Source organism: Megalobrama amblycephala, linkage group LG1 (genome assembly GCF_018812025.1).
Source record: "Megalobrama amblycephala isolate DHTTF-2021 linkage group LG1, ASM1881202v1, whole genome shotgun sequence".
NCBI lineage: Eukaryota > Metazoa > Chordata > Actinopteri > Cypriniformes > Xenocyprididae > Megalobrama > Megalobrama amblycephala.
In genome coordinates this window covers 62,009,971-62,027,568 of record NC_063044.1, presented here as the reverse complement: position 1 = coordinate 62,027,568, position 17,598 = coordinate 62,009,971, and the positions used below count along the sequence as shown (strand labels likewise).

The 17,598-nt window shown below is 42.9% G+C and overlaps 1 protein-coding gene across 1 annotated transcript; it reads left to right on the top strand.

The window, feature by feature from the left end:
• Positions 1-9,989: 9,989 nt before the first annotated feature.
• Positions 9,990-16,476, top strand: LOC125278255 (gastrula zinc finger protein XlCGF57.1-like). Its single transcript, XM_048207273.1, has 2 exons — positions 9,990-11,845; positions 16,118-16,476. The coding sequence occupies exons 1-2, from the start codon at positions 10,242-10,244 to the stop codon at positions 16,185-16,187; spliced, it is 1,674 nt and encodes a 557-aa protein (XP_048063230.1). The 5' UTR covers positions 9,990-10,241; the 3' UTR covers positions 16,188-16,476.
• The last annotated feature ends 1,122 nt before the right edge of the window (positions 16,477-17,598 follow it).

Here is a 17,598-nt window from a genome sequence, read left to right as displayed (position 1 = left end):
CGTTATACGCTGCTGTAAATGCCGCGAACAGTCACGTGAACAAGCAAATCCACAAAGAAAGAATAATAAAATTAATGTACGCTATAGCGTGCACGGAAGGGGGAAAAAGTATTTTATCCGGCCAAAATATATATTAAATATATGGTAGCTAAATATATGTTGTAAACAGTGAAGTTCAATTAAATATATTTTTGAAAATGAAAACATATTTTCTTTCAACCTTCATATATTTCCCTGCTGAAAATAGCTATATATATTATAGAATAGAATTTGTAATAAATATTGTAATAGAATTTGTCATGGTTTTAAAGGGAACTGTATTGGTTTTAATGGAAACCATAATGGTCCAAGTGGGTCTCTATTGATAATTTGCTTTCTTCTATTGGTGGCATGTTTTATTATTATTAACCTTTATTTAACCAGGTGAGTCAATTGAGAACCAGTTCTCATTTACAATGATGACCTGGCCAAGAAGCAGCATAAAAAGCCAGTACAATACAAAAAAAAAAAAAAAAAAAAAAAAAAAACAAACATAAGAGATACAAGTAACACAGCTATAAACAGTGACATATAAAAACAAGTACAATGATCCTGAATTATTGACTGAACTGAATTTTTAAAGGAGGAAAGCGAAATAAATGAGCTAAGCTTTAGAGTCTGCTGGAGATGATTCCAATCATATGCAGCAGAAAAAAGAAAAGAGCAACGACCAAAGGAGGTGCGGACTTTGGGTATGTGTAGAGTAAAGAAACTGCTAGAGCGCAGATTACGACTTGTATTATAAACAGTTAAAAGGGACTAAGTATAATGGAGTTTTACCAATAAGAGTTTTATAAATAAACAGAAGCCAATGAATTTGTCTACGCGAATGGAGAGAATAAAGGTGGCAATGGTGAGTGTTAAATGAGGCTCCAGTCACAAAGCAGATTGCAGCATGGTAAATAACATCCAGTTTATGAAGGAGAGTTTTTGAAGCAGACCTGTAAACTACATCACCATAATCCAAAATCGGAAGCACTGTCATTTTAACCAAGAGCTGTTTAGAAGAATGTGTAAAAGAAGATTTATTACGATAAAGAAAACCAATGTGAGATTTAACCTTGCCAAGCAGTACATTAATGTGTGCGTTTCGAATGATAACTTGCTGTCAAGCCAGATACCAAGGTATTTGTAGGCAGATGTTCAACATGTGGTAAATTTCTGTTAAAAACCATACATTTTGTTTTATTTGTATTTAAAACTAGATGAAGACTAGAGAAAGCATGTTGGATGCAAGTAAAATTGGCCTGCAGTAAAGACGAATTAAATGAAAAAATAATAGTGTCATCAGCATATAAATGTACGTGAGAATCACCTGCAGCAAAAGCGATATCGTTAACATAAATATTAAAAAGTATAGGCCCCAGTGTGCTTCCTTGTGGGACCCCTTTAAATAGAGGCAGCGGATCTGACCAAAACCCCTCCAGCCTTACTGATTGTGAGCGACCAGAGCAGTAACTCTTGACCCAAGCCAGACAGCTCTCAGAGAGTCCAATACCTCGTAGTTTATCCAGCAATATTTCATGGTCCACAGAGTCAAAAGCCTTTGCCAGATCAACGAATGCAGCTACACAATATTCCTTGTTGTCAATGCCACATGTGATGTCAGACTGAAACTGATTATTAAGAACATTATGAGTCTCCAAATGGTGCGTGAGCTGCTTATTGACCAACTTGATTTCCAATCCCTCGGGAAAACACCAGTATGGAGTGACAGATTAAAAATGCAAGTGATAGCGCTGCAATAATATAAGCTGATTTCTTTAAAAATAATGAATCTAATTCATCCAATCCAGCAGATTTGTGAGTATCCAGGTTGAGCAATTCCTCAAGTACCTCAATCTCTTGTATCGACTGAAAGGAAAAGAAGTAGGAACCTGAGAATCCCTAACAGATGCCAAGTTGGCAGAAGAACAGGTAGAAATACCGGAACTATTCTCATAGGTACAGCCAGCATTAACTAAATGTTGATTAAACTGATCAACCATTTTGGATTTGTCTGTGATAACAACACCATCATGTTTAATTACAGTGGGCAAACGGGAAGAGATGTTTTCATTTTCCATTGTTCTGATGGTATTCCAGAATTTTCGGGGATCAGAGCCATTAACAGTCAAATGGTGCTTAAAATAACTTGATTTTGCCTGTCTAATAGACTGAGTACATTTATTCCGCATAGCCCTGTATGTTTGCCAGTCAGAGATATTATTATAAGTCTTTGCTCTGCGCCAAAGAGTGTGTTTTTGGCGAATAAGTTCGGACAGATCTGGACTGAACCAAGGGCTGAGACGATTTTTAACTCTAAACTTTTTAGGAGGGGCATGTTTGTTCAAAACAGTGCTGAACAAGAATTTAAAATTCTGGCCTATTAGTAAGAATAATATTGATTAATGAGCCAGATTCCATAGTCTTAGAATTAAATCTTGTAGAGGCCTGCACAATCTGGGACAAGTTTAGCGCATCTAGTTGTAATTTTAAGGAAGATGGAGGATCAAACATATTCCAATTCAAGTCCCCTAACAAAATAAATTCAGAGGAGATGTAAGGAGCAATTATTTCATTTAAAGGTGCCCTAGAACTTCTTTTTAAAAGATGTAATATAAGTCTAAGGTGTCCCCTGAATGTGTCTGTGAAGTTTCAGCTCAAAATACCCCATAGATTTTTTTTAAATTCATTTTTAACTGCCTATTTTGGGGCATCATTAACTATGCACATATTGTAACGAAGCGGGACTGAGGCAGAGATCCATTTGCAAGCTTTATTAAGAATGTCGTAGTCATACAGGCAGGGTCAATCAGGATCAGACGAGAACAGCAAGGGACAGGCAGAATCGTAATCAGGAAACAGGCAATGGTCAGGACAGGCGGATATCATTAACAGAACAGTATAACAGGCAAGGGTCAGGACAGGCAGCAACGGGTCAAGAACGGGTAACAGACAGGAACAGTAACAACAGGCAGACAGGATATAAACGCTCGGAAATGACACACAAGGTAATCAAGACTTCGCGGTGAGGTGGTGTGTGTATGAGTCCTTTATAGTCCAGGTAATGTGTGGCAGCTGGGTGTGGTGATTAGTGTGGAGTGATTGTGAAGTGAGTGCAGGTGATAAGCAATGGAGGATCATGGGAAATGTAGTCCGGGATGTGACAGGAACAGACGGTGATCGTGACATAACGCCCCCCTCCCGGAAGGCGCGTCCTCGCGGCGTAGATGACACCAATAGGGAGGGGGGGTGGGTGCATTGGAGCTCTAGTAGCGGACAGGAACGGAGTCTCCAATGCAGGTTCCAGGGCCGCCATGGCGGGTCAGGTGCTACGGGCAGCCATAGCGGGTCAGGAGCTACGGGCAGCCATGGCGGGTCAGGTGCCACGGGCAGCCACGGCGGGTCAGGTGCCACGGGTGGCCACGGCTGGTCAGGTGCCACGGGCGGCCACGGCGGGTCAGGTGCCACGGGCAGCCACGGCAGGTCAGGTGACTCAGGCAGCCATGGCAGGTCAGGTGGCTCAGGCAGCCACGGCAGGTCAGGTGGCTTGGGCAGCCACGGCGAGACAGAGTCCGTGAATGACCACGGCGGGTCAGAGTTCATTAACGGCCAAAATAGTTCAAAGGCAGATGACGGCAGTGGCCGAGCAGGGTCCCCACCCACAAGCTTCCCACCCCTAGGTATACTGCCCCCCCCCCAAAAAGTTATCCCAAAAGGGGAAATCCACAGAGGCCCTGGCGGGTTCATGGGCAAGGAGCTTGGGTGGCGCCGGCAGAGCAAGGAGTTCAGGTGGCGCCGGCAGAGCAAGGAGTTCGGGCGGCGCTGGCAGAGCGAGGAGCTCGGGTGGCGCCGGCAGAGCGAGGAGCTTGGGTGGTGCTGGCAGAGCGAGGAGCTCAGGTGGCGCCGGTAGGACAAGACGCTTGGACGTAAGAGGGGGAAGAACAGAAGGAGCCTTCTTCCTCCTCCTCCTCCTCTTCCGAGGATGAGGCGATGGTTCACCGACTGGAGCGGTTTCTGGAGCAGACTCACTGGCTGAAGCGGGTTCTGGAGCGGACTCCATGGCTGGAACGCCCCCTACCTCCGTGAGCACCGAAGGGGCGGCCATCTTGCCCGTAGGCACTGGCAAAGCAGCCATCTTGTCCATCGCGTCCAGGGCGCTTGAGTCCATGGCAACTGGCGAGCTTGAGTGCATTGCAATCGGCGAACAAGTGTCCATAGCAACCAGCGAACTTGAGAGCGTTGCAATAGATGAACTTGAAAGCGTTGCAATAGATGAACTTGAGAGCGTTGCAATAGATGAACTTGAGAGCGTTGAAACAGACGAAGTTGAGAGCGTTGCAACAGATGAAGTTGAGAGCGAAGCGGCCACCGGGCTTGAGAGCGTAGCGACCGGCGGGCTTGAGAGTGTAGCGGCCGGCGGGCTGGAGTGCGAAGCGGCCGGCGGGCTGGAGTGCGAAGCGGCCGGCTGGCTTGAGTGCGAAGCGGCCACCGGGCTTGAGAGCGAAGCGGCCGGCTGGCTTGAGAGCGTAGCGGCCGGCAGGCTTGAGAGCGTAGCGGCCGGCGGGCTTGAGAGCATAGCGGCCGGCTGGCTTGAGAGCGAAGCGGCCACCGGGCTTGAGAGCGAAGCGGCCGGCTGACTTGAGTGCGAAGCGGCCGGCTGGCTTGAGAGCGAAGCGGCCGACTGGCTTGAGAGTTTCGGAATGCCAGCTGCTCGTGCTGTAGTCAGTGGAGGATCATTCATGCTGGATCGCAATCCTCTCCGCTCTCGGGCAGGACCAGCGACGTGACGTGACTCTGGGCGATCAGCAGAGACGTGACGTGACTCTGGGCGATCAGCGGAGACGTGACGTGACTCTGGGCGATCAGCGGAGACGTGACGTGACTCTGGGCGATCAGCGGAGACGTGAAGTGGCTCTGGGCGATCAGCGGAGACGTGACGTTGCTCTGGGCGATCAGCAGAGACGTGACGTTGCTCTGGGCGATCAGCAGAGACGTTGACTGGTGTTGCTGTTATGGGAGCCGCCATCTTGTGAGTGTCCTTTGGCGCGGCAGCCATTACATGATTAAGCGAGGTGTCGCATTCCTCCGCGACACCCACAGTAAACAGAGAGCCAACAGTCAATAAAGCATAGTCTATGAAGCTGCTAAGTGATGAACGCGGTCCCTCTCGTCTTAATTTATTCTGGAGAGGCTGGTTGACGCCATCACAAAAAAAGTCAATCAGTGCACAGTCCGGAAGATCAGAGAGGTAAGCAATGTCTAGATATTCCTGCACATATTCCTCTAACGAACGCGTGCCCTGCGTACTCCATAATAATAGTTGCATAATGTCCATACCGTGCAAATGCTCTCTGGAAAAGCTGCTGGATCGTGGTGGCGGCGAAGTCTTCTGTAACGAAGCGGGACTGAGGCAGAGATCCATTTGCAAGCTTTATTAAGAATGTCGTAGTCATACAGGCAGGGTCAATCAGGATCAGACGAGAACAGCAAGGGACAGGCAGAATCGTAATCAGGAAACAGGCAATGGTCAGGACAGGCGGATATCATTAACAGAACAGTATAACAGGCAAGGGTCAGGACAGGCAGCAACGGGTCAAGAACGGGTAACAGACAGGAACAGTAACAACAGGCAGACAGGATATAAACGCTCGGAAATGACACACAAGGTAATCAAGACTTCGCGGTGAGGTGGTGTGTGTATGAGTCCTTTATAGTCCAGGTAATGTGTGGCAGCTGTGTGTGGTGATTAGTGTGGAGTGATTGTGAAGTGAGTGCAGGTGATAAGCAATGGAGGATCATGGGAAATGTAGTCCGGGATGTGACAGGAACAGACGGTGATCGTGACACATATATATAGGTTGCGGCCCTTTAATTCTCGTGCTCCCCCACCCCCGGAGCTCGCGCTTGCCTTGAACAGCATAAACACAGTTCACACATCTAATATAACCCTCAAAATGGATCTTTACAAGATGTTCGTCATGTATGCTACGTGCACACATCGGATCATGTGAGTATTGTATTTATTTTGATGTTTACATTTGATTCTGAATGAGTTTGATAGTATGCTCCGTGGCTAAAGCTAACATTACACACTGTTGGAGAGATTTATAAAGAATGAAGTTGTGTTTATTAATTATACAGACTGCAAGTGTTTAAAAATGAAAATAGCGACGGCTCTTGTCTCCATGAATACAGTAAGAAACAATGGTAACTTTAACCACATTTAACAGTACATTAGCAACATGCTAATGAAACATTTAGAAAGACAATTCACAAATATCACTAAAAATATCATGATATCATGGATCATGTCAGTTATTATTGCTCCATCTGCCATTTTTCGCTATTGTCCTTGCTTGCTTACCTAGTCTGATGATTCAGCTGTGCACATCCAGACGTTCTGCCCTTGTCTAATGGCTTGAACATGAGCTGGCATATGCAAATATTGGGGGCGTACACCCCGACTGTTACGTAACGTTACCTATGTTGAGATTCGCCTGTTCTTCGGAGATCTTTTAAACAAATGAGATTCACATAAGAAGGAGGAAACAATGGAGTTTGAGACTCACTGTATGTCTTTTCCATGTACTGAACTCTTGTTATTCAACTATGCCAAGGTAAATTCAATTTTTAATTCTAGGGCACCTTTAAAACAGTCAAAGCACAAGCAGGAGCAGAGGGTGGTCTATAACAACCAGCGACAGTGAAAAATACACTTTTAGATAAGGCAATTTTTAAGAGTATTAACTCAAACTGTTTAGCAACAGATTTTGAGGAAATTACTGAACATTGTTAATTATCCTTACAATAGACAGCAAATGTATTAGTCCAAGACCTTTATGTTCCAAAAACAATCAAAAGTTAATGAATGTATAGATTTGTTTGCTGAAATATCCGAAGATGAACAGTCAAATGGGCCAGGATTTGGCTGAATATTCCCTGACATCAACAACAGAAGGATGGAAAGACATCTCTGTCTGAAAGATTTGATGGTAAAATCCTTATTAACAGTCCTGCTAGGATGAAGAGACACACAGAAATTGTCCTGAGGGACCAAAATGCTGGTTGTACGAACCAAAAAGCTAGAGATGAGCTAGAGATGGCTGGAGATAATAAAGGCAATGACTTTCCCCATGATAAACAGCTGGTTGAGCATGTGCTTCTGCCTGATGTGAATGGAATAAACAGAACTGCAACGGGGGCTTGACAGTTATTGAGAACTTCAACAGAACTGCACGAATAAAACAAACATAGAGCAGCAAAAATAAAAATCAATCTCCATTTAAAAATCAATCCGCGATCAGTTAAAAAGCAGCTCTGAAACCGAGGCATGTTGGAATCCAGTCCGTGTTTACAAACCACCGATTTAGAAGAGCAGTCCGTCAAAACAGCCCAGAATCCGTGACATATAGTCCAGTCCGTGTTTGTGATCCGCCGAGTCAGCTGAAAAGTGATGTTGAATTGGATAACAAAGAGCCGATGTTATCAGCCAGCGCTTTATCGCAGCTTTATCCAAACAGTACTTGTTGCAGAAACTGGAAACGGGCGACGGGCAGCACAGGACCAGGAGGACCAGAAGTTCGCGTGCGGCTCACACGCCGCACAGAAACGACGTCCACCGGCTCAGCAGAAGAACAACAGGTTGCATTTACACTGCAATCTTAATGCACAGATCCGATCTTTTGACCATATCCATTTTTTGTCCAGCGTGTCCATTCACTTTAGACGCGACTGGTATCCGATATCTGTGTTAACAATAATTTCCGCCCAAAATGATTGCCATTGATAGTTTTACATGCACACAGCAGACCCTCGGGTTTTGAATGGCCGTGCTATTAGCTATATTTATTTATATATTTAATGTCGAGTGGCCATGATTACCTGTTAGAATGGATAACATCTGTCAGTGTCATGGATGTTTTGCATGAATTCTGACTGAACGGATAATAAAGGTAATTTGCGTTTGATAGTTTATGTACAATTAGTTTACTTTTTTTTTTTTTTTTGAATGAATGAATTCGAACAACCTGAGAGCGATAGAGCTACAGTGAAGCTTTTGGCTTATAAGAAAAACAACACGGCGGTCTCATTAACCGGGCAAAGGCTGAAATTCAGCTGCTGAATGTATGTGTGCGTGCGCAAATTCTTTCAAGAAATATCGAGCAAGAAAAGAAAGATCGGATTTTTTGTGCCAGTGTAAACGCAACCACAGATCCCCCAACTCGCCATCAAAAGCACTCAACCCGCGCCCGCAGTCCAAAAACAGTCGCAGACGCACACAGGTAGATGACAAAGTTGTTCAGAAATCTTGTAAAAAATATTTAAGTGTGCTATCGTTACTGGAAAGTTAACACAACACTAAGACAGAGAAGAGACATATAGCACGTAACCAGTTTGCTGCCATCTTGTCTTGTGTTATTAATTTGTGTGTGTGATAAAAGTAACAATGATTAAATAAACACAGAAAAGTTATTTATGAAATGTGCTTTTTGTCAAAAGGAATCCTTTCAGACGTAAGCATTTAACCTCCTGATTGAGTGCACATCAAAACAATCCCGAAATTTAAATTTAACCTTAGTCTGGGATCATAGCAAAATTCTGTTCATTGTTTAGAGTTAAAATGAAGGCCAAATGCAAACAGTTGATTTAACAAACTAGTTCTTTATTAACGAACAAGCACCTTTTACATCAAGAAAGGTTGAGTTTTAAAATAAATGATGAAGGCACAATATAGGCATCAGTCGGTCATCAGAATTATGAAGCTGCTTATCAAATGTTCTGTAATAATTCAAGTCCTGTACATGTCAGTGAATGTGAGTCTGGTGTCAGTGACGTTGATTCAGTACCTTCGACTCTGCAACAGTACAGCAGTGCTCGAGTTCACACAACATTCAGCAGGAGAAAAACAGTTGCAGGATATGCGTGGATCAGTTGTGTTCAGTTGCTAACAGTAAAGTTTAGTGCATTGTTTCACAGAGCAGGAAAGGCTGTTCAGATCCAACTTTCTCGAAAAATCCTGGAATGTTGGTTAGATAACAAAACCAGACCAATTACAAATAATACTATGTGTTTATGCTGGAAAAATTTCAATCATCTTGGACTTTCATGACTCAAACAAGAAACTATTTTGGTTACATTAAGACTTGAACTGACCGATTTCAAAGTAAATTATTCATCCAAAAATTTTAATTAATTACGGTAGGTGTTCTGGCGAAGGTATAAGATAGTTTGTTTAGTATAAGATGCTTGTTTATCAGAACACTCATCTGTCAGCCTTGGTTTCCTTCTAGAGGGACTGTTAAAAATCAATGTTGATGCCGTGGATGAACATGATGCTTCTGAAGACAGAGATAGACGCGTCTAAATTTATATGCAAAACAAATGAGGTAATTTTTTTTTTAAAGTTCATGAAACAATCCTGCCTAAACTTTGGGTCACTGATTTTGCACCAAAAACTTTACTTTCGTTAGTTATTTAATCTGCATCTATCAATATAATGACATGAAATGCATGTTTTAAATTAGGCTAAAAACACTTACTTTCTGTGTTTTCCCTGTTACAAGCAAACTTCCTCTTCATCAGCTCTGTATCACGAGTGAAAGATGATGTTGCCTGTTAGAAAAGTTTCAGCTCGTATAAGAGCGCACAGCTTTCAAATTTCGCTTTAAATCAATAGGTTATCAAATACATATTGTAAATAAGATTTAAAACTTACTTTTGGCGTTTCCATGTTAAAAAGGAACGTCCTTTGTCTGCTTCGCATGATAAGAGCAAATCATTAGTAACTCTAATGAGAGCAGTCTCAGTACTATGGTACGGTCTAAATCCTGATGGGAAATCCTCACAGATACCATTACTTTCTAAAAAATAGCATAGTTGTTATGATGCTGCCTGTTTCTTTGACAGAAAAGTGAGATTCGAGATTCACCTGTGATTGACTAATTCTCTAGGATCAAGTTGTGGTGGGAAGGAAAGGAGGGAAAACATGTCAGAAGTAACAGCGTAAGGCTGAAATAACCTCAGATACTTCGATCTCCTGAGATACGAACAATACAAACACACACAGGCATCTGTTTTCACAGGCCACAGAGTGAAGATGGGGGAAAGCTTTTACCTTCTTGTTCTTGCTTCACATTTGTTTCTTCTCCCCCACTTCAGTCCATTCTACCCATTCTTCCCTTCACTCACTTCACTCTTAGTGATCATATGAAAGTATAATGTTTGCTGTCTTTCTTTCAGAGCTGATGGAGGAGAGTGAAGAACTGAGTGAAGTGGAGGAGGAACATCATGATAAACCTGGAGAAAAACCTTTGAGTCGCTCAAAGACTAAAAAGTCATTTTTAAAGAAAAGAAGAGCCAAGAAATCTACAACCTGCACTCAGTGTGGAAAGAGTTTCACATGCAAACATAATCTTGAGGTTCACATGAGGATCCACACCGGAGAGAAGCCTTTCACATGTGATCAATGTGGAAACAGATTCAAAGACAAAAAATATCTTGACATTCACATGAGGATCCACACAGGAGAGACGCCATTCATGTGTGATCAGTGTGGAAAGAGTTTCGCATGCAAACGTAATCTTGAGGTTCACATGAGGATCCACACCGGAGAGAAGCCTTTCACATGTGATCAATGTGGAAACAGATTCACAGACAAAAAATATCTTGACCTTCACATGAGGATCCACACAGGAGAGAAGCCATTCATGTGTGATCAGTGTGAAAAAAGTTTCACAACCAAACCAAGTCTTGAGATTCACGTGAGAGTTCATACTGGAGAGAGACCGTTCACTTGTGATCAGTGCGGGAAGAGTTTCACACAAAAAACTCACCTTAAATTGCACAGAGGGATCCACTCCGGAGAAAAGCCGTATGCATGTGATCAGTGTGAAAAGAGTTTTGCACGATCATCATATCTTAATGTTCACATGAAGACCCACACTGGAGAGAAGCTGCATATATGTGATCAATGTGACAAAACATTTCTTACGGCATCATCCCTGAAGAAACACCTGAGAGTTCATATTAAGGAAAAGCCACATTCTTGTTCTGAATGTGGAAAGAGTTTTTCACGTCTAGAAAATTTGAGAGAACATCAGAAAATTCACACTGGTGTGAGAGAGTACATGTGCTTTGAGTGTGAGAAGATGTTTACTACAATAAACCATTTAAAACTGCATCAGAGAATTCACACTGGAGAAAAACCTTACAAGTGTTCACACTGTGACATGAGATTCAGTCTGTCATCATCTCTGAAAACACATGAGAGGATTCACACTGGAGAAAAACCTTACAAGTGTTCACACTGTGACAAGAGATTCAGTCAGTTGGCACATCTGAAAACACATGAGAGGATACACACTGAAGAAAAACCTTACATGTGTTCATACTGTGACAAGAGATTCAGTGTGTCATCATCTCTGAAAAGACATGAGAGGATCCACACTGGAGAAAAACCTTACAAGTGTTCACACTGTGACAAAAGATTCAGTCTGTCAGAAAATCTGAAAACACATGAGATGATCCACACTGGAGAAAAACCTTACAAGTGTTCACACTGTGACAAAAGATTCAGTCAGTTAGCACATCTGAAAACACATGAGAGGATTCATACTGGAGAAAAACCTTACATGTGTTCATACTGTGACAAGAGATTCAGTGTGTCATCATCTCTGAAAACACATGAGAGGATCCACACTGGAGAGAAGCCGCACACGTGTGATCAGTGTGGAAAGAGTTTCTCTATTAAAACTCACCTGAAGAAACACATGAAGATCCATGAAGTGGAGAAACGGAATCTCCTCGATCCATGCGGGAAGAGGTTTGTTCAGTTATCTTCATTATTCACTCAAATGAAAAACAATCACAGTCTGAAATCACAGTAAGTTCTTCATCTTTATGAGCAGTAAAGTGTCTTCTGTGAAAGTTTACTAACAGCCATGATGAGCAACAGGACATTTTGGTGGTTGCTTGTTATCTGCTTCAATTTTTTTACATTATTATGAGATATTGAGTTATAAGTATATACTTATTGCAAAAAACTCTTATTACGAGGAAGTCACTTTTTCTGGAGAGATTTTGGCATGGCAGCCATCTTGGCTGAGGGCTCAATCGTGGCAGCCATCTTGGCTCGAGACTTTTGCTGCGTCCCAATTCGCCTACTTATACTACGTCCTAAAAGTATGTACTGTTTTTGTAAAGAAAAAGTACATACTTTTGAGTGTGTAGCAGAAGAGTATGCAAGCTTTGGGACATACTACCTTGTCATAACTGTGTCTTTAACAGACGTTCTGTCGCTTATTTATGCAACCTGTAACTATTTAAACTGCCCTGTCAATCATCTTGTCACAGTTAAAATCCTCCACATTGAATTTAATTTCCTACCGTTTCAGAGAGAAATGTAGTCACACGTTTATCTGCCACTCATGGGTCTTTCATGCAGAGAACTCTCCTCATCTTTGCATAATGATGCATTTAAAAGTTAATGACGAAACGCATCGTTATAAAAGTTCACAATGCTGTTGCAGATGAAATATAATGTGGATAACATTTAATAAATATCTTTTCGTCAGGTTGGATACTGATTATGTATCATTCAAGCCCCTTTTTCTTTAACTCTCTGCTTACCATCGGACCTCGCACGTGTGTCATGTTTGTAGTTTTTAACACTTTTTACTCGTATTTGTAGTTCTAATCGAATCCTCGTCCACAGCGCAATGTCTTTGTGGCGACCAGGGCGGGCGAGAGCCGTGAGGGAACGGCGCGAGGCCGGTGACGCAAGTGATAACGAGCATCACCTGAGAGGTGCACCGGCCTTGAGTCTCTGACAGAGGAGCTCCGGGAGCATAAAAGGAGGAGCGACGACCGTGAAGGACGAGAGAGGACCAGGCCTGGACTTTATGTTATGTTTTATTATGTTTGTGTGACCGGCAGACGTCCGAGAGGGTCTGCCGGCATTACTTTCGTTTTGTATTTGTTTATTTTGGTATTAAAGTTTTGTTGAATGTTCGCCGGTTCCCGCCTCCTTCTTCCCGTATATATGAACTGCGTTACATTGGTGCCGAAACCCGGGAGGAAGGAGGGACATGCTGTCGGAGAGCCCTCGCTGCTGAGGGGGATCGCGGTGCTGCGGAGTTCGGGCAGTGCGGGAGTGAAGACTGCGAGAGGCTGCCCGAGGCGGTGGTACTGGAGCCTTGTGAAAGGTGGGACGGAGACCCGGATGCCGTGCTCCTGGGACGAGGTGGGGTGGCTGCCGTCCAGGAGGGAGCGGAGAAGTCGCCGCCGTCCGCCATGGGCCGGAGCCTGCTGCCGTCCGCCATGAAAGGGAGGAGCAGGGGACGGGGGACTCGCTGCCAGCTGCCCTCAACCGGAGGAGCCATCACCGGCCGGAAGAGCCTCTTGGCAGGCTGAGGACCGAGCGGCAGTGTGTCTGGGAACTGGACCCAGAATTTTTTTTTTTTTTTTTTTTTTAACATTCAAACAAAACTTTAATTCAAAATAAACAAAGAACAAAACAAAAGTAATGCCGGCAGACCCTCGCGGACGTTTGCCGGCCACACAAACATAATAAAACATAACGTAAAGTCTAGGCCTGGTCTTCTCTCGTCCTTCACGGTCGTCACTCCTCCTTTTATGCTCCCGGAGCTCCTCCGTGAGAGACTCAAGGCCGGTGCGCCTCCCAGGTGATGCTCGTTATCACTTGCGTCACTGGCCTCGCGCCGTTCCCTCACGGCTCTCACCCGCCCTGGTCGCCACAGTCTTATGGGCAATATTAGCCGTTAGAAGTGTGCACGGATCTGCACTTCGAATTCTAACTGGAAAAAGTAGACATTCTGGGTATTTTTGGAATACTCATTTCAACATACTACGATTTGGGACATACTATTTTTTATTTCGAATACTATTTAGGATGGATAGTATGCGAATTGGGACGCAGCATTTGTTATGCCAGCCATCTTATCAGAAGACACAGGTGTTGCGGCCATCTTGTCAGAAGGCATCTTGTGCAGTGGAGTGTGCAAATTTGATTAACTGATGCATGTTCTCTGGATCCTTCATAGAAACCGCTGATCTAAAACTGGTTCACAAACCTGTGTCCCTGAGGCCCCCTTCCTTAAAAGAACACCTGTTCCCTCAATTGATTGATATTAAATATAACTCATAGGGCCCTATTTTAGCAATTTAAGCGCATGGTCTGAACTAGGGCTGTCAAAAAAAAAATTGAATTTCGAATATTCGTCGAATTAAAAAAAAAAAAAAAGGCACATTCGAATGTAAAACCCGTGCATTCGAATTTTTGAAGTGTCAAGAGGAGCACAAGCCATGATTACGTAACTGACGCAGTTTGTTTATGTCATCCAGTATAGCGCGGTGCAGGGTGCATTAATGTGATAAATATAATGGAGTCAAAAAGTGAGCGCGCTGATGTTGACGCAAGAAAAAAAGACTGCGCTGTCTGCTATGGCCAACCAGTTCGACGGCATATGCAGTCAGACCCTAAGCAGTGCTGAAGAAGGCATCAGGCCTTTGGAGCAGATGGATATGTATGAAAGAGAAGCTACGCTACCCGCTGACGAAACCCCTCTCAGTTGGTGTCAAAAACCGTGCGGTATGTTTGTTTCCACACATTGCGCAGCTGGCAAAGACATATTTGACCATACCTGCCAGGCTGCCACATCGGTCAGGGGTGCGTTTCCCAAAGCGAACTATGGTCCCAAGTTCCGTCGTTACCAAGAGAGTTCAGTGGGACATACGGCCATAGTTGACTAACGATGCTTTCGGGAAACACACCCCCAGAGCTGAGCGCATGTTTTCATCAGCATTGTCAAAAAAAAAAAAAAAAAACACCTTCTGTTGTTTTGACGAGCAATGTGTAGTGAGCGGATTGTTTCTGAAAGGCAGGTCGCTATTTTGTGTTCATGTAATACAAACATTACACTGTCTGTTTTCTCAGGTTAGTGTCGTGATGTACTTAAAGTTTTTATGCACTTTTTGTTACCTTGCATGCACATTAATGACATCTTTTATTTAAAAACAGTTGTTTGAAAAAAAAAAGTGAATGTCATTTCATTTCAATAAAAGATGCATGCTTGATTTGGTGTATTTTGCTTATTGCGCTCGGTTGCGCTCTCTTGTGGGCATAGCAGACAATAAAGCACTTTTTTCCTCTAACATTAAGTATTGCCTTTAGAATTCGAACATAATTTGAATTTTGCAAATATTTCAGAAAGAATTTCGAATTTAGCTTTTCAGCCATTTTGACAGCCCTAGTCTGAACCACTTAGGGCGTGTCCGAATCCACTTTTGCTAGTTTAACGACCGAAAAAAATGGTCAACTGAAAAAAGTGTCACTATTCTCTTAATAAGTAATGGATGTGTCTTGTGCGTAACATGCAATAAACCAATCTGAGTCTCATCTCCCATTCCCTTTAAAAGCCAGCTGCCCTTGCACCATGGCGGATTCGCTATTTACATGGCAGACTTAGCAGGCGGAAAAACTGAACGCTTCTCCAGAGAGGAATCCTTTTATTTTTAATATTTGGCATGTTTGTGTTCTGCTGCGTGTGTAATAAGCAGAGTGTACACATGTTGTACACTCACCAATAGGCACATATAACTAACACTCTCTTTAAATAACAAAAATGATTGCACCATTGACTTTAGACCAGGTTTCAGTTGGTCAATGGTGCAGTCTATTTCAGTTGCCTCAAAATAGCAACACGACAACAATGCGCCTGAACACATCTCATTTTAGACCAGCACACTGATGAGCGCAATTGCATTTGCTATTTGAACAAAGTGCCGCAGGACGTGAAAATGATAATTGCGTCGGACTGAAACTAGCAAAAAACACTTGAGTCGTGCCTGGCGTCACATTGCTCCATCTAGAGCTTCATGACCAAACTAGTGATTTATAACACAAATCATCTGCATGACATTAAAATAGATCATAATCGTGACACAGCAGTTGTCGAGCAGATCTGACGGGATTAAAATGACTATTGAACTCATCATGATCTTGACTTTGAGCTTCACTTTTCATTTCATGTTTGTCTCTCATTTGAAATCTCACATGATTTAATGTTTCTTCAAGGCCTGATGGACATGAACAAGAAAAGAAAAACAAGCCAAAAAAAAAAAAAAAAAAACGCATATGCATGTAAATAAAGGCTGGATATTCACATGAGAGTTCACACTGGGAAGAAGCGGATCAATGAAATCACATCTGCCTTCTCGTTCTAAAGAAACACCATTTAACTGTGATCAGTGCGGTGAACATTGAGCATCAGTCCTGAAGAAACACCTGAAGATTCACACAAAGGAGAAGATTCATTCGTAATATTACAGCAGAAACGACACGGTGCTATATGTTGAAACCTTGGAAACACATGATAAGGATTCACACTGGAGAGAAACACATCAGAGTGTAACGTCTGTACAAGAATCAATCTTAGCCAATCCAACTTTGCAATTTTCAGAATGCTTTTAGCCTGCTGAACTGTGCATGTAAATCACGTATCGGCTCCGGCCGGTCTAAGAAAGACGGGCACTTTGGCACTTTTGTGGACCCGCTGAAGGTTAAACAGAGAACCCCATTTCCCAGCTCTGGAGACTTTAAATGAGTCCCTCATGTGGCTACATTCCAGATCAGCCAAAATCCAATACGCACACACAGAGACACACACACAAACATGCTTAGAGATGTGTATATGTACAGTTATTCTCAAAATATGACTGTGCCAAAATGTACCCGTCGTGTATGTCAAGTGCATGTATGTATCCCTAGTGTTTAAACTTTAGTTTAAATGACTGTAGTTGGGTTAATGTTCATGTTAAACAATAGTATTAGAGTATAAAATGTATCTTCCTTAAATGCTTTTGGCCACCTGGCAAGTTTGGTTTCGTTGTAAAGCTCTCTTTATGCCTTATTCATAAATGTATGTCACATTACTGTAAAACGCATTGTTCTATTTTTAATGGTACTGTGAAGAAAGTATTGTTACTATACCATTGTTACTATAAATTCATGTGTAGACTTGTGAAGTCCCTGAATGTAATTGTACAGACTCTGGTTTGCCCCAAGATGAGCTCAGTGAGGTTCACCTCAAAACTGTGGAGTCACTGGCGCTCCTGCCTGTTTGCAAACAGAGAATGAAGACTTTTTGTATTCTTTTATTAATATGCTGTAAATATTATTGTGAACTTGTTTACAGTGCTTTTTAACTTTTCTTTTCTATCTATGGAACCTGTGTGTGCACCTGTGTCCTTAATAAAGATAATAATAATAAATAAAAGTACAATCCGATCTGATACCTCATAAATTATGCAAATCAAGCCACAAGACAAGACAAAGAAAAGTTTTGCCGCCAGGAGTGCCCATGCAGCTATTGGCTGTTTCACCCAAGGAGGCGTGTTGGCTTGTTTTTCCTTAAAAGACAACAACATGCAATTTTTCCTTTGTCTCTCAATTGTCTCTCGATTGTCCCTGAATTGTCCATCACCCTCTCGTGCACGGACGTCTCAGGCGACCGCGCTTCCATCACGCGCTCATCTTCTTTCGGGACCACCATCTCC

Bases quoted from the DNA above. Each gene is read 5' to 3' on its own strand.
- LOC125278255 (XM_048207273.1), top strand. From the start codon at position 10,242: ATGTTTGCTGTCTTTCTTTCAGAGCTGATGGAGGAGAGTGAAGAACTG. The intron at 11,846-16,117 runs GTTTGTTCAGTT...TGTTTCTTCAAG, and splicing joins CTCGATCCATGCGGGAAGAG to GCCTGATGGACATGAACAAG.